At 39.9% G+C, this 23,545-nt stretch overlaps 1 protein-coding gene across 6 annotated transcripts in view; it reads right to left on the bottom strand.

Annotated features, from left to right (window-relative positions):
- The window catches only part of PDE7B (phosphodiesterase 7B), a 185,473-nt gene that overhangs the window by 41,466 nt on the left and 120,462 nt on the right, over positions 1 to 23,545 (bottom strand). For 5 of the 6 annotated variants that reach the window (XM_086745036.1, XM_086745038.1, XM_086745034.1 and 2 more), the window contains one exon: positions 301 to 384. The exons of the other annotated variant lie outside the window; for it this stretch is intronic. In XM_086745036.1, the coding sequence (XP_086601162.1) occupies positions 301 to 384 (84 nt within the window). The remainder of the gene's footprint in view (positions 1 to 300; positions 385 to 23,545) is intronic. 6 annotated transcript variants of the gene reach the window in all.

The raw sequence follows: 23,545 nt of genomic DNA, 5'->3' as shown, positions 1-23,545 counted from the left end.
CAACTGTTGGCTAAGAGGCTAAAGGACATAGAGGTTTATCTTTTTAATTCTGAAGCACTCCCTGCCCACTCCAGCACACCCCATGGCACTACTGTATTTACTTGACAGACTCAGCATTATGGACAGTATTCATACAATCAAAACATTTCACTGGGTGAGAATAATAGAGTTATTAACGCTGACTGTATGAAGACAGCTGAACTATAGATACGTATGAAATTAGATACTTTGGTTCATAAACTTTCAATATAGATTTTTTTTTTTTTTTAAATACAGACCTGATGGAAGGGTTGCACTTACTGTTAAGAAGACGGAAGTCTATAAATGGGTAGGAGCCACGACGCTCGGAGAGAACCCCTGTCTGACCTCTCACCCGTGCATCTCCTGCAAAACACAAAATCCCCGGAGACATTAGAAGGGGCAGCTGCCCTTCTCTGCTGTTTAGATCGAGATCTATTTTCTTTTCAAAGTGATGACATTATGCTCCTCCAGTAGGAAAACTAAGGTCCAAAAAATCATCTCCCATGACATCCCTGGGTAACTGGGTAAAGCAGTACAGCTGATCGTCTTACCAGAACAAACGCACAAAACCCCTCTGTGTTTATTCTACTGAACAGCTTCTCACTCAGTAAGTAGACTCTCACTGCTTCAGGAGTAGTATAGCGGTCCAGGTTTTTGCCCAGACAAGACCAGTTGGATTTGAGTGTCATGGCATCACGCACAAAGGTCTCAGTCTTGGACTAGGCTCTCAGTCCAACTGACCTCCAAAGCTGTGGGACTGGTCTCAAAAACATGAGCTGATCAAAAAATCCCCAAACAAAATACAAAGATTTTTAAAAGTTTTTTGTTTGTTTGTTTTATTGTGGTTTTTTTTTTTGTATTGTTTATTGTTTTTGTTTTACTTTCTATTCTTTGAGCACTCTGGAAAATGTCAGACTTCTCCTCAAACACCAAGCTGCTTTATGTAAATGAAACCTGATGTCCTCAGATAAGCATTACTCCAAAGCTTTAGGATGTATATTTAAATATCATACAGCGACAACACAATACTAAGAATTAGTATTGCTGTGTAACTCACATGGATTAGTACCTGACTTACCACTAATATTGATGAAACAGGAAAAACTCACTTAAGGAGAAAAAAGCTACTTAAGATGAGTAAGTTACAAAACCTCTCTCCAACTACATAGAAAGTAGTAGGAAGCAGATGTCAGTTTTACGTTTTCATAACCTTAAATATCTTGTACTGTAATGTAATAGTTTCTTTATAAGCAAGTAACAAGACCAAAATAGTAAAAATTCTTAAACAAGATGAAGTTTGGAGATTCTAGAGGTTCAGGCTAGAGTACTCTCGTTCTTCCCAACACCAATTCCTCCTCTCCAGAAACCTTGGCCACAGTGTTGAAAGCACAGCCACTGCACTTCCTCAGACTGCTCACACTGAAGGCCTCTCAAAGTTTGCAATAAAATGATGAATTCCCCTGGGATACAAATGTAGCATCTGACTAATCTAAACAAAAAAATAATACAAGAATTTGGCTGCTAGTGCTAGCTTCTTATGCCTGTGTTTAAAAAAAACCCAAACATTTTGTAGCGTAATAAAAGGACCTAGTTAGATGCTGTTATTTTTTTCTAACTAATGTTCAGTTAAGTGCGCTTACAATTATGTTTAAGGGAAGAAAGCCAAGTAGAACTACGAAGTTAAATACTCGAGGTAGAGAAAAACTTCCATAACCTCTAGGGGTCCGTAGAGGTATGAAAGATACAGGAGCGTGCACTCAAACTAAGACTATTTCAAACACAGTCACTTTTGATTATAAATATAAATCTACTTTCTCTCATCTTTACTTTTGCTTTGCTTTTGTTTCCAGAGACAGAACACGTGTCCCCTGCACTCAGCTCCCTCCCGCTTGCCAATCGCTGGCTCTAAGGAACCAGCCCAAAACAGCTCAAGCTGCTGTTGACCCCACTTACCCCTCCTGAGAGCAGGGGCAGGAGGTGCAAACCTCAGCTTGCTCTTCAGCTCTTGCACTTCCAAGTGAGAATGAGAATACCATGGGTCTACCTTCAGCCACAGTTTAAAATCACCTGCAATGTGTGGCAATGGAGGTGTATCCATCTATTCGCCTGCCATCCTTCCGTTAATGGGCAGAAGGGTGGAGCAAACAGCTGGGGCATTTGTAAAACACCGTAGCAAGACTCATCAGCACCCATGAGGCAGAGCTCATAAGGCAGCACCCTGACTTAAAAGCACGGCTCTCCGACACAGGTAAACCCATCAGATCGGCTGATTCGTGCAGAAAAAGTAAGAACGGCAAGCATATGGTATACATTATATAAATAAACCCCCAAAAATCAGACAGGCTTGAGCCTGTCACTAAGACAAGCATCAGCAAATTAGGAACGGGTGTAAATTCAGAGCATGCCTTGGTTGAGGCTTCTGTTTTTCTGTACGCACCAATGAATTAAGGGGAAACTGAAAAGAATCCCCTGCATTGACACGCTGATAAACATGTCACTCATGATGAAATCAACAGATACTGTTGAAAAAAAGCGAGAAATTCAACCTCCAAAATTCTGAAAAAAAAAAACCAAACACCCAAGACATATGATACTGTAAACCCAGAAAGACTGACTTTCTTTCTGGACATGAAATAACAGATCTATCAGATCAAGAGAGGTACCATAGTGCTACAGAATAACAAAATCAGACAGAGTTATGTATCAAAAGAATTGCCTAACTCTGATCTTAATACTACAACCAAATTTTGAGGAAGAGAACACTAAAGGTAGGTAGACAACTGGAATACAGAAGAAAACACAATGTGAGCTTACCAAAAGTAGACCACACAAGACAAACTTGATACTTAATTACCTCAACTAAAAAGCTAACTGTTAGACAAGAGGAAAAAATCAATACTGTAGTGCATTTCAACCGTATGGACTTCATTAAACACATAAGAGAAGGCAAGAGATGAGTACAAAAACTGAAGTTGGAAAAGACTAAAAGTAAGAAGATAACAGTGTGAACCAAAAGGAAACTTTTGCTTGGCAATACTTACTGCATAATCTTTAGAATGTTCATATCGGGAATGGTCTTAAAATTTTTTATTGATGATCTTGACCCAGAATTAGGAGGGCACTAGCAAGACCTGATGATAACGCAAACCTGGGAGACACCAGGTGTATACAGCTACAGTTGTTTTAAATAAAGTTCACTGCTTCTGTCATCTTCTCTGCCCCAACTGCTCTATGGCCCAGCTACCTGCAGCTTCTACTTCCGTTTTACTAGTAGTCCAGCTTCTTCTCATGGTGCTGCTGATGTCTCCTACAGAAATTAGCCAACTCAGACACGTATGTACACTACTCAGAAAAGGTAATACTAGTAAAGAAAGGGAAAGCAAGGGAGGTACTGCTGCCATTAGTCAAAGTACTTGGTGTAAGTTCATCTGAAATACTGTCTCAGAGAAAGTTGAATTCCTCCTGGAAAAAGTGGAGAGAATGACCTCTAGGAAGATGATCAGGGCACTAAAGAGACTTCTCATAAAAGAAAAATAACCCTGATGTAACGCCCACCATTGATAAACAGCAGAGTGGGAAAAGAACCATTTAGGTGATCAGAAGAATATAATTCTGAAGGAGGAGACAAAAACAATTGAAGCAGCCAATGGCATGGGCTTTATACACACTGAAAGATGACCTGAAATAGCTAAAGACTATGCATGATGATCAATAAAGTTGCTACCAGCTCTAAGTTCTTTGAACTAAGAAAGCAGGAATGAGTTTTACTTAACCAGCAAAGCCAAGGACCTGAAGTCATGGAAAACTAATGATTATTCCGATTGGCTATTTGTGTAATTTTACATTTTGTAAAGGTAATGAAAGTTTGGGTTGTCTCTAGCACTACAGGAGTCTATACGCAGAATAAATCTGCATCCCGCTAACTTAGTAACAGCCACTAAAATCCTTATATTTGAGGATTATTAACTTCACCCTCAGGGAAGGCAAGTTTCTGATGAGTCAAAGATGTTATCAAGTAGCTCTACCTCATGAATCTGTTATGTCAAAATACCTCGCCAGGTGCCACCTAGTCTCTTTCCACATCATTAGAGAAAGATTAGTTAGGAAGTAGTGCTGGGCTAAATCAACCACACCTGCCTGCCTCCATTTTTTCTTGGCTCACTTATTTGCAAAACATTTATATTCTTCCCTATTACTTTTAATTGCCTCTCAGTACACTCAATAGGGATACTAAAAATAGGGATTGCACCAAATGTACACCATACCACATGATTTTTAATTTCTGAGAGGCAAGGGCCGTTCATGGCAACACACCAGACTCTTTTTTTGCTTTGACAGAGGACTCTGAGGGCAACTTTTGTCAGTCCACTAGACCTTTACATCTCTTTGCTCTCCACCTTAAAATGAAGCTAAACAATTGTTCTGACAATTTATGCAATTAGCAGTTCTAGATAAATAATCCTTTTTGGAGCGAAAGGAAGGATTCTGTGGAAACAGGGCAGGAAATTTTGACAGCTCATTGTGTTCCCAAGTGAAACAAACAGGGCGAGGGGAAACGGCAAGGGTACAGCTTCTCCTTGGCTGCTTTGGGCTGAAGATGCAAGGCTGGAATGTTTGCAGCGGCAAACATGAAGGGCTGCACCCTAGCCGGAGCCAAGTCACCAGGACAGCTTTCCAGCAGGGACATCTCCCAGGGGCCACCACAGTCTTGAATTTTACTTTGTCCTCATTAAAACAGACAAGAAAACAAACCAAAGAAACCAAAGCAACCTACTTCAGGTAACAAGAGCCTGTGTGCACATGCTGTGACGGACACGCGTGACAGCTTATAGTCACGGCCGTAGCATCAGCACGACTTCAAGACGGGCAGAAGGATTAAGACAAAAATGAGGCAGCTCTTAGCTGCTGGTCACATCTGGAGGAAAGAGCCATCTGCACCAAGGAAAACAACTTCTCCCAGGCTTGCCTGAAATGACGTGGGATTCAATTTCACTGAGCAAGCACAACAGATTAGGAGAGAAAACAGGGCCATAGCTGTGACAAAACAACAGAGCAGCTCCACGCAGCAGGAGCTAGGATCCGCCACCAAATTATTGATTTTATTTAGTACACAGCTCCGTGTGGTAAGTCAGGAATACCACAGCAAATTCACAAGAGGTTACAAGTATTTATTCTAGTCAAGCTCTCCTACAATTTTCATCCAAGTATTTCTTAAGCTGAACGTTTTAGGACACATCCTGCAGTGGCTCAGTACTTCCCATGGAAAACTGAGTGGCAGTAATAAGGCCTCTCGCGGAGCCCATGGAGCCCCTGGCTCCCTCACTATTTCAGTTATGAAAGGGCTTGGGATTTCTGAGATGAAGGAAGATGAGTTGTTGATGTTTTAGGCATGTTTCTGGTTTTGGTGGAAAGCTTTCTAAAAGAGGGAAGAGTTGCTGTGTAAAAGTAGCAAGCTCAGATGAAAAGTTAGGTTAAAAACAAGCAGCAGAATTACTGGAATTATTTTTGAAGGTGTCTAATACTTGTTCATGGTGATTTGTTCTTATTTGGGTTGTTTTCATTCTGTTGTCTTAGTGTTATACAGATTATTGTTACAAATTCTTGTCTGCAGAAAGCATTTTATGCAGATTTTCTCATGTGCATAAGCTTTTCAATGAACATTTCCTCTGAGCAGACGTGATGAGACCGACCTTAGAGGTTACAGAGACAGGACGAGTCTCCGTTCCAGCAGGAGAAACTGGGGGAGCCACCTCACTTCATCCATTTGTAACCACTGAATTTTTAAACATGTAAATATTCCAAAATATGGGGCTTTCTATAGTGTGGTTCTATTATTTCTGGTAACAGTCGTAATGAGCTCCTAAGTAGTTATTTCATCCAATGCATTCTGCAGTTTCATTTCAGAATGCTCTGCAAAGGAAGGTTCATACTCCATTTTTACAAAAAGGGGATGAAATTTTGGTGTAGAAACCATCATTTGGTTTTGTAGATGTTTTTTACACAGAAAATTTCATCATTTTCCTTGCAGTGGTCCTATTCTGTGAATGAGGTGGTTTTTTTTCTTCACCAATCAATTACTCGAATTTCAGCAATTCAAAAGTCCATCTCTTAGACCAGCAACAGTCACAGATGCAAGATTTCACTCATCCACTGTTTTCTTTCAAAAATGTGTTTTGGAGTGAATGGTGGATCTTATCCTCAACATAAACTAGTGGAACTGTCTGCCTGTACCTGCCAACTGTAATTTCTGCCCTCCTCTACCAACCAAAATCCATATAAATGCTGTTTCTTAACATGTTAAACAGTATTATCTTGTTTATTATTGGCACTGCTTGTGCCAATCAGTAAAATGCAAGAAACAAAAGCTGACAATCTACTCATAAAACTCTCTTCAATGCTGAAAGTTTCCTGGTAAGATCACTTCTGCACTGACACACAGCCTATCAGGATATACAGCCAGAGGAAGACCCTAGGATAAACATGCATGCCTTTAACAGCTGGTCCATTCTGACAAATGAACATCTGGAGCAAAGGTAAATGAATATTTTACAGATACTCTTGAAATCCTCCCTTAAACTGTATCAGATCACACCAGTAACTCCAGAGAAAAGATTTTGAACTGAAATATCTTGAGGCAAAGTGATTACAACCATTCAGACTTTGGAAAAAGTGCTTGCAGGCAACTGAAATCCAAGAGGATGAGAAAACTGTCATAGAGAACCAGGTAACAGCAGTCCTCAGAAACACAGATACTGAAGCAGGATCCACGTTACCCTCTTCGCAGACCTGTTTGTTCTTGCATGAGCAAACACAGAGCCTGCAAATCCAAGTAGCTGCCTCCGACTGAAAACACGGTCAGAGTTGATTAGGACAGACAGTCTTTCATGTGCTAAAGAAGGTAGCTTTCCAAAATGTTTGTACATTATATTGCACTAAAAATGCTTTCAATTGTTTCTGAGTTTGATAATGGGCCACAAATTATTGCCTTAAGGTCAGATGTATTTCAGTGTAACCGTAGGTGTAAGTCAGTGGAGAGGAGTAAGTTCCTCCACCCAGTGACTAACGCTTAAAGAGACTGAATTGCCTTTCAGAGTTGCATGTTTTTCACTTCAACTGCAGATTGAGTCTAAGACACCTCTGTTACTAAATTAGGTGCCACGGTTATGAGCACAGCACACCAGGGAAAGAATCTGAGACCTTACCCATGAGGATCGTATTCAGATAGCCGAGACCACACCAAACCTCTTATCTGTAAGTGTGCTTTTCACTGTGATTATCCCTGTGACTGTTACTATTTATTTTGTAATAAATATAATAGATGCATACACCTCCAGTTCACGGCACTGTGGGCGCACCCTCAAAACATGTACTCTCTGCGCCTGTACAGTGTAGCATTATCCCACAGTTCAGTTAAACAAAAATCAGCACTTGTTATGCAACAATAATTGGACTACTGTTTGCTATAAAAAAGAAATAACAAGCTCCTTGATACTACTGTGTGATACTTACTTAACAATCAGTATTTTCTAGACAAAAATACAAAAGTTTATATAAACATTTACATAGAGTGCCAAACCACAGGTCACAAAGCCAGAAAGGGAGCATAGGAACATGGACAAATCACATGGACTGGTTATTCACATCCAAACTTTTCATTCTGGAGAAATGAGAAATTCAGATATAGAAGCTCGCCAGCACAAATTTTGCAAAATTCAGCCAATGGCATTCATATGCAGAAGAAAACATAGACAAACATTGGCATCTAGCAGCAAAGAATAGAGTTACTGAACTAGAAGTAGGAGACATCTCTTGGAAAAAAGAACACAACGAGAGAACACAGAGCCTTGTATAAATACAGCACTGTAAGTGCAGAAGAGAGAAATCATCTATCACCACCTCCATAACTGAAAGGATCAGCTTAGACAACCGTCTTTACTTTGGTAAATATTTGGCTTGAACTATATCGTAACGAGCTACCAGCTACTATCTAGGGGTCTGAACTCACTACTGAAGGATGGAAATGAAAGCCCAGGAGAACAGGCAGCTAGGAGGAAATATGACTCTGCTTTGTTTTTGAGTGATCTGCTTATTATTCCCATTCTTGCCTGCGGTTTACAGTACTCACAAGCAGTAGCATATGACTGATGGCATCTTGAGAGTCTCGCTGCTGCTATCATCCTGAATGGCAGCACTTTGGCTGACTCGAGGCTTACCATACTGCAGCTGCTCAGCAGCTTCAGGGTGGTAAAAGAGGTTCCCAGGACACTTTACTGGATCAGGAAAGCAGACTTGGAGTGCACAGGATCTTCTTAGTAAACTGGATGTTACCATTTCCAGTGCTAGTGCTAAGAACCACCGGTCTGTATTTTGAAGTTTTTCTGTTGTATTATTGTTGGGGCTTTAGTCTTACGTGTCTCCAAAAAGCGATCATTGACTTTCCAGGGAAAGAGAATATTAATACAGATAGGGCACTGATCTATCTCGATAATTCTTTTCTTCCTGTATTGTTAGATAGCTTGTAAATTACTCCGCATTACAGGATGGGAGCTGTGTTAGCAGAATCAGGTTCTTGCATCGCTATCATTGCTATTGTTCTACAGCCCTGCTGGGAAGTGGCAAAACTTACTGGTTTTCTCACATATGAATCTGAATTCAAAATAACACCTCAAAAACTAAAGGATACATCCTGAAATGTTAAGAGCTCTAATATAAGTGATAACAATAGCTACAGCATGTTCTTAGCAACAGGTAGTAGGCTGCATTACCATAGGAACTTTGGAGGTAGTATCTTAGAATCATAGAATCATAGAATCACATGGTTGGATGGGACCTATAAGATCATCTAGTCCAACCGTCTTCCCACTACCATTGCTGCCACAGCTACTAAACCATCTTACACTCATGCTCCTCCCACCCCTCTCCCAAATAAATTACAGCATAAATAAACACACATTGTTAGTTATTCAAATTGTGCTTTTCAGATTCTAGTCTTCTGCTAGACTCCCAACTACTAAAATAAATGTATTTAATAACAAACTTCTAAGACTTGTATGCTTCCAATTCCACATACACGAATTTCCAAAATATGTTAAGTAGTTTAATATAATGATTTTCATTTTGTGTAAAAGAAAAAGCACAAAGAATCTGTGTTTTGTCCTAGACCAATGACAAAAAGAGGTACAGAGTTCTGACCTTCATGCGCAGTGCATTAGGTCAAGCTACTTCTTGGCTGCCCAAAGGAAATTATTTTCTTCCGTCATAGTCACACCCAGACCTGAAGCTATCCAAACTATAAATTTTATTTTCTTAACTGTAGTAACACGTTCTAGCTATAGCTGCTCTTTCAGAGAACCCTTTGCATGTGCCTGTGTATTGCAACTTCAAACTGAATTCTCTCAAACACCTACATCTGACTCTATTACGTGGATTTCTGATTTGAGCATTATCAACGCTTTAAATGCTTCCACTGTGAGAACACAACTGGATGCCTTGAATCTGCCAGTGAGAGTTTTGCAGTTGAAGAACAGATTCTTTTTCTGCAGAAAGTCCAGGTAATTGTCGAGCATTTATTCAACCAAGTTTGCTTTACTGTTCTGCATTCTTATTTCTCATCTACCTGTAATATTTGTTAAGTGATCTTTTTAATTAAACTAATTAGCTTTTTACTTTTTATTCTTCAGTTTCTTCAAGAACTCTTGTTTGTGAGTATATGCATTTCATGGGTTGCACTGATGAGTTACCTGAGCCACAAGGCATCATTCTCATTTTCTGCTAAGGCACTATTATGTAGACAAGCAGAAACTGCTTGATTCTACAATCCACATGGAGCTAATGTAGTCATTGATTAAAATTCGATGTATTATATATACTTAATTTATGTAAAATAACAATTCATATAATTACATAAATATTACTAGAAAAAAGCTGAGAGTTCCTAAGTGGTAGAACAAATGGAGCTTGCTTTGGGAAATGTTCAATAATTTGAGATTAACATTTTTATTTCTGAGAGAGGACTCTTGGAACTAAAATGCTGGATGGCAATAATAAGCCCTGAGCTCATTTCCTGGATTCCTATGGAACAAACTGTTTCCTTTCCATGCCTCAGTTTTCCACTTCTGTGGTTCATTCATCCTGTGTAGACAGTAAGTTCTCTAATGCAGGGCCTCAGTGGTTCAACAGCATCTTGTACCTGTAGTCCTGGACATGGTTTCTACATCACCATAATACAAACACTAATGATCTCTGCTTTTCGTACTACCACCAGTTAAGTTAGACAACATTCAGAGAAAATGAACGCAGAGGGTTTTGCTCATACCATCAAACCAAAATGTGCTGTCAGCTCTTAACAGGACACTTAAGAAAATTTCCCTCTACTTCCACAGCATTGCCCACAAGACTTCTACATGTTCCCTCTCCAATGAAATTATAAAGGATACCTGTTCAAAACTGTAAGTAGTGATACGACAATTGCCATTGTACAACACATTGCCTACTTCTGAAATGCTTAACATCAGCCGAAACCTTTTAACTGTCTCTTAAGAGTTTTTACACAATGGCAGTTTTGCCTGTGGAGGAGAGGAGCAGGAAAAGTGCAAACCTTTGGGATGTGCTGCCTTTTCATTTTGTACTAAAACCGCATAGCTGCCACCCACCTCACACAAGAGGAGATTCAGTTTCCACTGATTCAGCCCGTCTCCCTGTATCTAACGCTTTTCTCTAAAGATCGTACGGTGCTTGCACAACCAACGCTTTAAGGTACATCAGTACAATCAAGTGAGACACAATAAAGGAAAGGTGTCTCATTCTTGCACATTAACCACAGGACGATCCTTCCTCATCAGTTTCTGCACATTCCTCACCTCCTTGCCAACTCCCCTCTGCACTATACACATAAATAGATATGTATATATTCCTAACTCGGGTGTGACCCTTCTTCCTCCCCTTCTCTTTGACTCACTGGTAATCCTGTCTCCCCTCTACTCACTGCCTTCTCCTGAGGCTGGAGCACTGTGCAGCTTTGTAGCGGGAAGCCCAGCAATGTTGGCCACTTACTCCTTCTGATGGAGCTGCCCCAGGAGTCTTCATGGCTGGGGGAGAGCAATGAAAGGAGGAAGGAGGAGAAGGAAGCGTTGGCTCATTGCTCAGTAGCATAAGAAAGTGCCTGTAATATCTTGCAGGAGAAAACTTTCCTCACCACCTGAAGCTTTGCTCTGATTAAGAGCTTCATCTACACATGAGACTAAAGGAACTAAAGTTTGAGATTAACAATTTGACTTTCGTTTGTACATCAGATATTACAATAAATTATTTTTTTTAATTATTATTCACAAGCAGTATCTATGGCCAATATCTGGAAATTTTCTTTCTTATTAGTTTTAAATTTGGTTTAGTTGCTCTGTGGAACATAAAAATACCTCCATAACTCAGTGAATTATTGAACAATAAAGCAAGAGAACTTCATCCAAAATAAGCACAAGCAATGTTAGCATTATTTGCTTATTCAAGATGAGTATTTCTTGAGCTAGCGCACATTTTATCATGTAGTATTTCTTCATCAGAAAATATTATTTTGGTAAAGACTCCTTTATCTTTTAAGAATGTTTTTCTGTTTAAAAGAAAATAGAAATGGCATATGTAGATAATACAACTATTTGGAGTGGAACCATTTTCATTTTGATGGTAGACAAAGGAATAAAGCTGCATAAAGTGGGAGCTGAACTTTACTGTTACACTGCTTGGAAAATGTTTTTTTTAAAACAATTGATTTGATCTTAAAAAAAAAAAAAAGACAAGACAAAATACCAAATCCACAACTTCAACCTGCCTAGAATTCAGCAAGTATGCTACCTCTTGCACTTCAACAGATCACTAATCTGGGCCATCTTTGCAATGTACTATGCATTTAAAATTAACAACTCTAGAAAAGTTCTGGATCAACCCCACGTTACTCAAACACTAGCCTACCCTCTGTGCCCCATTCACTGTTACGGTTCAGTTGTATTAAATATTTACTGTCTAAAGTACAATTAAATCGCAGTTTACCTTCTTTATTTGTTGCATGTTCTTAAGAGAGGTGAGCATGAGCTGGCTCTAAGAAAAATAATTAGCTACATATTTCTGTAATTACAAAACAGTTGATAAAAAAATCTAATTAGGTGCTTGCCATTGGCAAAGACTGATATTTCCCAGTCTAGGTTAGAACCTGGTTTTGTGTTTCCCCAACTGGGACGTCAAGCAGCTGCAGGAGCAGCTGGCACTGGGGCTTCTTCCCCAGCAGATGTGCTGGCAACCGTGGCTTCACTCAACCCATCAAATGTGCAAGCTGCTGCCAAGTAGCCTCTGCCAGACTTGTTCTGGTGAGTATGGGTTTCTATCCCAGCTCCTTATTCCAGAAACTGCAAAATCTTAACATCTGAAAGGACGAGCAACTAGCAAGATATGCAGAGAGGGTTAAACCAGAGCCCCTTTCAATGATGCTTTACATCACCATCTTCTTTCCTCATCCCATAATTAGGTACACCTAGTCTTGATTTCACTGTGACACTGAAGTTACAAATGGCAGTGTCACATAAGGGACCTGCACCAAACACTCCCCTTTGGGAGGAAAGGCCAGGCGTACCTGAAGGGAGGGGAGCCCTGTCTTGCCCTGGAAAAAGAAATGGATTGTGCTCTGCCCCTCACTGAGGAGGATGGACAGAGCAGGGGAGGGAAAATATTCTCCTCCTTCTTTCTACTCTATATGTCCTTCTGTAAGTGGGAAAAAAATACGGTTTTCGGACAGTGAACTACTCACTGCTCAACCTTTGCATCAATACATGTTTGTTTAATAATCTTCTAAAACCACCATGAATGGACAGGAACATGAACCAACATTGTAAAAATCTGACTACTAATTAATCTTATGACTGGCCTAACCCAGAAGTCTACATTCACGAACCACTACGCTGGAGCTACACCTAGAAGCCAGGTCTGCAATTTGGGCCCACTGCTGGTGTAACTTCGCCAAAGCTTTATCTGTTGTGTCAGTGCCAAGAACACTACCGGGAGGCATGCCCAGGCTCCCCACGCCCAAGGCAGCCAGCGAGGCAGCTTCCCGGGGACGCTGGCGGTCCAGAGCATGCTGGCATCACACTCCTTCCAGAGGCCAAGACACCCCGTAAGAAATTCCTATTTAATGTCTTCCAATTACTTCATTACTTAAGAAGTGTCACTAGTAAACGTATTTAATTGTGCTAGCTACATTACTTTTTATTTGAAGTTAACTAAAACCCCTGCATATTTTCTCACTATTTTTTTTAAATATAGAAAAACAACAAAACCAGACCAGCAACAAGAATATTATGAATATTTCAAAAAATTTTACCTTATAAATGCTAATTCATCTCACTGACAGTGTACACTGCAACACTGCCTTTCTCCACAACTAGGGCTGAAAACAGAAGCTGAGGCTTTTGTCTCCTGTGTTTTATATGTTCTTAGGGAATTCAAATAATTGCTGAAGCCTTTCAGAAAGAGGAGGAAACTGCAATCTCAAACTTCTAATATAACAAACAAACAGACTTTTTTGGGTGGAGGCAAAAAATACTGCAGATGCTTTTATAAATCCCAAAGGAACAATAAACTGTACAAACAATAATTTAATTTTGTTCTGTTTAAAAATTTACCTTTAAGTCACAGCTTAGCAACTCAAAAGTTCTGTCTTAGATATTCATTGAACAGATCCTTTTATGAGCAATCCAGCTCCTCAGGCTCCTCCTCAAATAGTATTTTAAAGGAGAAAGAGCAAGATAGCACGTCAGTATTTGCTCTTCACAAACCCCTGTAAATTCCAACAGAGAGTAACTCTGGCAGAGACTTTTTTGGCATGTGCATGTGAAGGCATATAAAAAGTATTTCTCGACTCATCATACTCTTGTGCAATTCATACTAAGCAGAGATTTTTTTTTTCTTTTTGGGTTTTTCTTTCTGGGAATTGCAAGACGTAACACAGAAAAAGCAGTAAGATTATTGTCTTTTTCTACAAAACAGATCTGCTTGAGTAAACATTGAGTATGTCGTAAAGTAACATCCAGAAAAAAAGTTATGTTTTTCCTAGACATTACCTTAAGAGTATATTCTGTAGCTAATGGTTACCGAAGAAAAAACAAGAACTGTATGAAAAACAATCTTAACTGGTAAGGCTCTACTTACAAATGATATATAATGCAAAGGTTCTGCAAATTAGATTTTGAATTTATTACAGAAAAGCAATTCAGAAATTCTTTGCTAGAGAGCTCACAAGAACCTTCTCTCCTCAAATATTTGGCTAAGTCTCACCAAACCTGTGAAACACCTTAACATGTGAAAATTTTTAAAAAGTCAAATTTTAATTTGGTTCTACACTGAAGAGAAAGTCCCTGAAGATTTATAAGAATCAGCTCATCGTTATCACACTACTGAGGAATGTCAGTAAATTCTGTCTATAGTTGTAAAACTGACTAATGTTTTGGACCAGGCTCTACTACTAGATGTATATTACTAGGAAAAACACTGTACTCTGTTAGTTCCCACACAAGCATAGCACAGAAATGTACACTGTATTCATTGATATTATAACACAGATCCTACATCAACTACATGGAGAAAAACATTGATTAAAATGCTTCCAGCAAACAGAAGCGTGCCTAAAATCCTAACGAAGGACATATATTCCAGTTCACCTTAAAGTAAGTTTCCTGTTTTATTCTTCCCCAAAACCTAATGGCTGAGTAATTCTCTCTCCAGAACACAATAGGATCCATTGCAGCACGAAGGGACTGTTATAGAAAAAAATAAATCACTTCTTCCAGCACCATCTTATTTGTGCGGCAAGTATACTGCAGCTGTGAGCTCATACTTCAGGTTTGTTTTTTCAGCATGAGATGTTCCTCTTCTCTCTGTTTTTATGAAATAAAGCCCAGCAAATGTTTTTTTCCTAGATCTAGGAAGAACAGTTTTTCTTAGATCTCAGGTATCAAGTACTGGTGCATTCAGTCCTTGTGTTGGCTCCTGCGGTTGCTCTGAGATCTGCTGGCCCATCTCCAGGTGTCTCAGCAGCCCTGGACGCAGATAGCTGCTGGGCAGACAGATCTTGTGCACAAGGGCCAGTGGAAGTGGCTACACGTGATTACTCCCCAGAAGGGAGTTGAACAGTCTGTCCTGCTTTTCCATCTGAATAGACAACTCTCATTCTCCTGAACTGACATTCCATTTGTATATAAAAGTGGAAAAATATTTCACCTCTATGGAAACTGGAATGGGGTTTTGGAGGTAAGCCCATCACCTTCCCATTGCTTGATCTTTTCTATGACCTGATTTTCCTGTCTCAGTAATTGATATCATCACTGGGGCTCCTGGAAAAGTAAATGAGTTGGTCTGGGGAGGTGTTGGGAGTAAGAAGAAGGGACCGGTTGCCCTGAGCCTTCCATGGATGGAGCAGCCCAGCCAGGGCTCCTCCAGGCCCCTGGGGCAGAGGCAGAAGTCACTGGTCCCAAATCTTTGTTTTCCAGTAACTGAGCGGCTGCATCTGCATTCAGATGCTGCAGAATCTGCAGATGCTGCAGGAACCACTGGAGTCAGTGACAGAACAATTTGTTTGGGGGCTGGGGGCCGGAAACAACCTCAGGCAAACAGGATCCTATTGTAATTTTAAAGACACGCTATTCTGTTTGCATATTCTGAGGAGTCTTGACATTTCAGATCAGAAATCGAGCTGGAAATCACAACTTGAAAAAATCACATGTATTAAAGACCTTGATCCAGCAGCCACAGAACTCTGTCCCCTGAAAACAAGCAGTGACACCCTGCACTCCTAGAGCAGTCATGTCAGGGTGCAAGGGCAATTCAGCAGAGACCAATACACTTTCCAAAAAATAGATACAAAATTCACTTATTAATTTTTTTTTTCTCCCAGTCAGGTAAAAACATGGAGTAGAACAGACAGAAATTGCAAGAAATTGAGGTTAATATTTACTTTCTGGAACGGAATATATGTAACTTAGTAAGTTACATATATGCATCCTCAACATACTAATACATAAAAAGGAAAAAGACTATATTATACACTAATATCTATTGGAACTCAGAAGATTCTGGCTACAGAATGTATGTCCTTCAGATATGGATCTCCCTCCATTTTTTTTAATCGGTCTAATCTGATAAGTGACTGAGAAACTGAACTATGTTTTAGCAAATTGCGGGGTTTGGTACGGTAGGAAATTATTGCTTTGAGCAATACTTTGTCTAGTAGTTGTAAAAGGCAGGATATCAGATTTTCTTTCTCTAAAAAATCAGCTTCTCGGAGAAAAGCATAGGTAGCTAAACCACAATAGTAGAGAAGCTGTTATTTGAGTTTCTTCCACAACTATAAGGTACTGAAAAAGGAAGCACCTTTGCCAACAACCTCTGTAGCACTACCTACCATCATCAGAAAATGTGCATGATCATAAAGAAAAATAGCAGCCATACAGTAAAAATGTTTTCTTTACACTACATTTAGGAGAGGGTTGAAGGAGCGGGAGGAGACCACAGGCAACTATTCCACATCTTTCCTTACTGTTTACTTCAGACTTCTTTCCTCTATTTTTTTTTGCCAAGATTTTACGTGCCAAGTCTTACCATACTTTCTGCTGAAATCAAACAGATTTTAGCTCTCATGAAATCCTACATCATCTAATCAATAGTGGAGCATGTAATGTTATGACAACCTTTCTATAAATATTAACATTACATACAGTAAAAATAAACATACTGAAAACTCCCTCCTATACCATAGGGTATCTTCAGAAGATTTCGTATCCCAGTCCTTGCTAGGCAACATATTCCCTGATCAAAACAGGCTTACACTTTTGATACATTCTGAGAAGAAATTCTTTAACAATCTTAATTCCATAATCTTAATAGAAGTAATAAATAGGACAGGTGGTAGAAATATATTCATTTTACTGAAAGCTATTCTGCACATCCGAGAAAGCTTCATCTCTACCCATTCTTCAAAGGCTTTTATTATTTTATACAGTATAATAAACTTTCAGTAAGACCTTGTATTTTTCTGTCCCATTAGTATCAATTCTTACCCTGCTTAACGAATCTGAGGGGTTTTTGCCCTCCCAGTGGAATTTTTTTCAAAATAGCAAGCACTTAACATTTCAGATTTATCATAATTAATTTTATACCCAAAGACTGCCAACGGCATGTGTTTGTTATTCTACTGCTTTTAAGAGGAAAAGTGGGTTTGTGTAAACAGCCCTACATCATCTCCTTGACAAGCTATCCACTCCATCTGTGAGCAGCCCTTTAGTTTGGTAGTTCTTGCCTAATCATTGCAGGCAGATGTTCTCCTGCTGTAGCTATAGACACCATGGAGGCTCCTGCCATGTTAATTAACCAGCCTAAAGACATTCCTTTCCTTAATTCAAAAGCCAGAAATGCACGCTCTCACCTTAATTCCAAAGACACATTTCCCTAAAAGCAGTGTTTCTAAATATCCCCTCTAGCTGCTCCTTGGCATTTTGTCAGGAGACTCCCAGATAACTGACCTGTTATTATTCTGTGTTGTATAGCTTACAGTAGAGCTTTTCTATTATTATGTAAAATTTGTCCCCCTACTACCAATCCATGCTGCTCTGGGTATATGTACTTAACATGTTACTAGTCTGTCAACACCAGTGAGAACTGGTCAATCCATATTAATGAAATATGGATAGATGACAAGCACTCTCTTCTTTAATGGCATTAGAAATACCTTTGCATTCTTCCAGTAGGAAGGAGTTTCTACTCCTTAAGAGCATTGATTAAATAAGTCTTGTAATGAGTTTGCTAACTTCTCTGTGTCCTGCTTTGTGTAGCTATCAGTCATCTCCATCAAGGGCTAGACTTCTAACTTGCCTACTGCTTTTCTCCCAACACGGACTGTTCAGGAAACATTTCCCGCAATATCTAGGGGAGAGGGAACTGAGCACAGCAGCAGTCCTCAGGTTCTCAGATATCTCCTTCAGACCACTCTATAAATGCATGCCTTATAATGGCACAATAATACATCTGTCTTTGCTTCATATAAAAAAGGCTTTTCATCCTTTTAACAGTTACTGAAATAATTTTTATTGGCTGATCTTTTCCATCATAATTTACTAAGCCTCTACCCTCTTATTCTCTTTGTCTTCAGGTCATCCTTTCCTCTTTTCTTTTTTTCCCTTCTTTTCCCAACATGTGGAAATTCAGCCTAGCTTGGTGACAATTATGTTTAACCTCTCCTCACCCAAGCGGTGGTCTTCTCTTCAGATGGTTTTAGGCAACTACTGTGAGAGACCAGCATCATACTGTATTTGCCAGAGACTACTTTTCACTAAAGTAGCCTGGGACAATGCCTGAAACACTCTCGCATCTTCCCACACAAAGTCAGAAGAGTCTAGCTCTCTCTCGAATTTTCTCGAATTCAAGAAGAGGTTGCCCACCAAGGCTGTCCTTGGAGGTTCTTAAGACACGGCCGGGTAAAGCCCTAAGCAATCAGGTCTGAGCTCACTGCTGACCCAGTTTGGACCAGCAGGTTGGACTGGAGATCCGTGAAAGTCTCTTCCACCTGTGTGGTTCTGGGGATTTTAACTTGATATCCTGACTCAGGGCTTATTTGATAGTAGGGGATGGCAGAGTTGCAGGCAACTCTATGTGATTCTTTACCGCTCCAGCTGTTCCTGCTTCTGGAAAGGAAAAAATGTCTTGCTTTTAACATTTAATAGGATCTTTCTGCTCCACTTCGGGAGATTTTTAATTTATTATTCTCTTTCATGGATCTGTATATCCCCCACATTCTCTGAGAGTTCTGCTCCCAACGTTTATCCACACTCTCCAGGTCACTGGCCCCACTAATCATTCTTTCTACATCACATGTAATCCCACCAAATCTCATTTCTGCTGAAGATTCTGATAGAGTTCTTTTCTGAGATTAACCTATTGAGACTATCTCTGGTAGCAACGTCAATTTATTTTTCATCTTTGCTTTGGCGGGAAGCGGAACAACATCTTGAACCCTACAAACCTCGCCTGCTCTAAGTTAATGTTCTCCTCCCTGGATTTCTTTTGGAGAAACTGCTTTTCAAACTGTCGCCTCCTCCTCTGGTCATCTTTCCACGCACAGAGGCAGCACAGGCCGGTCAGCAGGCTGCAGGCAGCCCAGGCACAGCACTGTGCACCGTCTGGTCCAGTGGAAGACCAGGCAGCCATTTGCGACCTGTCGTAGCTTTTCTCTGCACCAAAAAAGTCCATGCCCCTCTTCTCCTCCCTCATCACTCATTTTTTTTGGTTCGTTGATGCTTCCTTTTACGTTCCAGATTCAGACAGTACTGAAAAATGCCTCTTTAATATTGATACAGCTGCACCAGGAATTGAATAGGCCAGAAATCCTGCAAGAAATCTTGCTTAAGTGTTAACCTCTGTTCAGAGTCACTGAGTGGTTAGGCTGCCAAATTCCTGACAAGAATATGGTTGTTATTAAAACCCTATCTTCTCATCTACAAGGCCTTACTTGAAGTTCTGTAATTGCTAGTTTTGGGGACACATTTCACACCACAATTTAGCCTCATGTTGCTGAGTCAATTAATAGGGTTTTTTGGCCCTGTGAGGTGTGAGGCCTTCAACCCAGCGCAGATTGTGTTCCAAGTCTCAGCCCCTGTCACTCTCTAATTGTTCAGGTTTTATTTATGTTTTGATTTTGTAGTAGCTTTCCCACAGCCTCTTGCATGCACTCACATTAAACTGCTGAGGTACATGCAGAATCTTGCTATATAGGATGCATATGTCTTGTTTCCCAGACATTACTCACCTAGAGGTATCTAAAGAGCAACTAGTCACTAATGGGGCAAAGTTTTGAGCAACAGCTTCCCTAACCAACACAACTACTGGAATCCACTGCATATGTTTCCAGAAATAATTCAAATCTTGTGAGAAAAGCTCCTTCTCCTACCCCCTCATCTCCGTTGCATGACACTGAATCAATACTTTGTAACTGGAGCTATTCAGCTAGGCAGATTTACGCCAGTAAAACATTCTCAGGTTCCACTTGGGCATTTGGCATCTCTCAGACAACACACCACCGTAAGACATTACACTATGCTTTTATCTCTGAAGTTTCCCATGCATTAATTGATTTTTAGAATGCAATTGCTTCAGAGCACACAATCTTTTTTTTTTTTTTTTTAACTCTGACGGTTAAAAGCACATGCTTTAAAACTTTGAAATAGATAATATGTGTGATGTATCCGATCACAAGACCAGCAAAGCAGCAAAGATGAGCACACTAGTGTCACCATAGGCTAGAAGTCAAAGACAATTCAAGGTAGCAGCTGGAGAGAACGGTACGGAACTAACATGTATTTTACTCAGCTTGGCCAAGTCATCTCTACTCTTCTCTATATTAATGAAAAGTTCCTGCCCCTGCACTGCCTCCAGTGTTTTACAGCTGCAAATATTTGTGTGGCAGTCATGATGAAAATTGACTAGTCTGAAAAGGAACAAAAGCAGTTCGGTACAAATTTGGTTTTATCAGCCACATCAGTTTTCCAATTACCATTCAGCATCAGCACAGTGATCAGAACGGATGAAGTGAACATTGCCACTAAAAACATTTACATGACAATTCTGCCCAAGAGTAAAACCCAAGTACTCTGTCCTTTAACCACAGGATAGATCACACACGTTAATTATTCTAATGAAAAACTATTAATTCATGGCAATAATCCAGGACTTCTCTAGAGGCTATATTGGCAAAGCAACAAGCAGCAAAGCTGGCCACAAACTAAAACAGACTGGTGTAGCATTTAAGCAGCCAGGTGCCTGAACAACCCTCCAATGGGAAGAAAAGTAGAGCACAAAGAAAAGTGAAATATAAATATACAGATATATTTGAAAGATTTTTAAGATGCGATGTCTCCCACTGCAGTGAATTTAAGAGCTAGTCAAAATGACTTCTGTGTAAATATTTATCACAGGGAACAAAGGTTTAAACACTGAAAACATTAACATGCCCCTTTCCCAAAATTTTCTTTTACAGTGCAATTCTGAGATGAAAGACTTTGACAAAAAGATTGAAGTCAGGAAAATAAACTGTCCTCTCACTCTTGTTTACACTTTTATTCACTGGGAAAACAGATGTTTGGAGATAAACTGAAATAAAACACATATGCCCTGACCCTGTTATGTCTTCAAGAAAAACTGAAGATTTTTTATGTGACTAGTGATTAAGATCACAAAATATGCAGATCTTTTTCAACTAATACTGTTAGGGGTTGCTTTCCTTTGCAAAGTCTTCTACAAATGGCCAGATGGATCCTGGCCAGTCCAAAATACAGGAAGAACACCAGCCTTTTCCAGTTAATGCAAGCAAGGCATGAATATAACCTAAGCTCAGAGTTCATTCTTATGTAGCTGTTAAATATAAAATCCATTTCACAGATGGGAAACTGATGCTGGAAACTGAAACTGACTTCTCAGAATCCAAGGTTTTTAAACAATCAAGTCCTAACTCCTTCATATCAAGCATTGCTCATCCTTTACCCAAATACTAATTGAAAGATGTAGTTTAAGCTAAGAAGTTTTGGTCTCTGAGAGACTTCTGCACTTCAGGACAAAGGTGAAGAACAGAGTGGCACCTCAGATATTCAGTACCCGTCACCCCTACAACAGGCAGATAAGTGATGTGCCCAGATGATTGCACCAGATGAAAAAATGAAAACCATCATGATCCCCAAATGTAACTTGTTTTAAAGTAAACTAATGTTGAAATTGAAAAACGTCCTGTATTTGTACTCAGGTCATTAAATGATCCTACAACATAGCTCTGAGTTTCTACGACACAACGTATCACTACAACATACAGAGCAAGGTGCAGGGCTGGACCTGAGTTTTGGGATTTTCCTAATACAGTCTAGCAGAGAGGCAGCTCCTGGTTCTGGGCTCTGGTCCACAAATGGGCAGAGTAAGTGCCACGTCCTAGTGCCACTTTCTTCTCCCACTTGGATACAATAAAGGGTGAGTCTAATTGCAGGTGCAATTGAAGCCTTCCATCTATCAGATCAATGCACACTGCCCTACAGTAATTTTTCACAATCTGTAAGGCAGAGGTATGAGACGAGTGCCATTAACTAAAAACCACTCATAGCTAAGGGAAGTGCTGATACAGAGAACTGAAAACTCAGATTAAAGTTAACAGACCAGCCAGAAGTAAATGGCATAATGTCCTTGAAGCAAAGGAGCATTCAAATAGTTTCCATTCCATCTTCATAAGCGATGGATAATTATCTCTCACTAGAGTTTTGAACCTCAAATTACTAAATTTCATTAAACCTTCTCAGACCTTAATATAAATACCACCATAGAAATAGGATGTCTTTTCTCTACGGGACATACTAGTCCTGAGGAGGTCACATTGCTAAGCAGAAAAGAAGTCACTTTGAAAAAGAACTTACACATTGGCTGCAACAAGACAACAGACAGTGGTCAGCGTACAGCACAGATCCTAAATGGCTGGAACGTACCCAGGTTACGGAGCAAGTGTGCAAAATAAAAATGGTAACGTACATACATGCCCAAAATATGTAACAGGCACACAAACGCTGCGGGACACATGTCTCCTCTAAAAGATGTAAATGCAAACAAAACACTCCACTGCCAGGAGATGACGTTCTTGAGCATGTCATGGCTAGTGTGACATCTTTAAAAATATCTAATCTGTTAGTTACAAAAGATGATATGTAATTACTTCTTCACAGCTCTGCAGTAGGTCCAACATCCTTCCTCCTTTGTGTGAAAAATCTATTACAGTCGACTATGAGCCTCCATAATTGTTCTCCATTAGTAATGATTTGCATGATATTACAGCTGTCACTGAATGTCAAGGTAATTTTCCTGTTTTCTTTCTTTGAATCCTTTTAGAAATTCTACTTTAAAAGAACACCTACTGTAAATATGCTCTAACAGAGGACATTGCTAAAGAGAAAAAAGAAAAAACACCTAAAGGACATGAGATAGTAATTTTGAAATATCTTGTCATTGCAGAATTGACATTAATCAGTTCTAGCTATAGAGATTTTGTATTTCTTTTTGCAACCAAGGAAACATCGTGAGGAGTAAAGAATTCAATCTTCTTATCTGACAATGGCACCACGACAGGGTGGAACAATCTGTCACTCCACTTGGAAAGTCAGTAACGTGATGTTTTCAACTCATGTGCCTTCAGTGCTTCTCAAAACTCACAAAGTTTATTTTCACAAAATGCACTTCTGAGGATTACACACCAAAACTAGCTTTAAGTCCTCCAGGACTGAAAACTGCTAGAAAGAGAACAGTTGCCTCCAATTTCCAGCTGCAAGCCTAGAGAAGCAGCAGGTGCTGGAAACGCAGGCTGCCTCCCACACCAGTCCTGCCGTCAGAGGAGCGGAGAACGCTGGTCCATGGCACAGTAAGTTGGCAGAGCAGCATGGAGCTAAAACGTCCCGGCTGTACACACGCCTGGGAA

Source organism: Chlamydotis macqueenii, chromosome 3 (assembly GCF_036417535.1).
Source record: "Chlamydotis macqueenii isolate bChlMac1 chromosome 3, bChlMac1.mat, whole genome shotgun sequence".
Taxonomy (NCBI): domain Eukaryota; kingdom Metazoa; phylum Chordata; class Aves; order Otidiformes; family Otididae; genus Chlamydotis; species Chlamydotis macqueenii.
The sequence above is the reverse complement of the archived record's forward strand: the minus strand, read 5'-3'. Positions and strand labels throughout refer to the sequence as shown.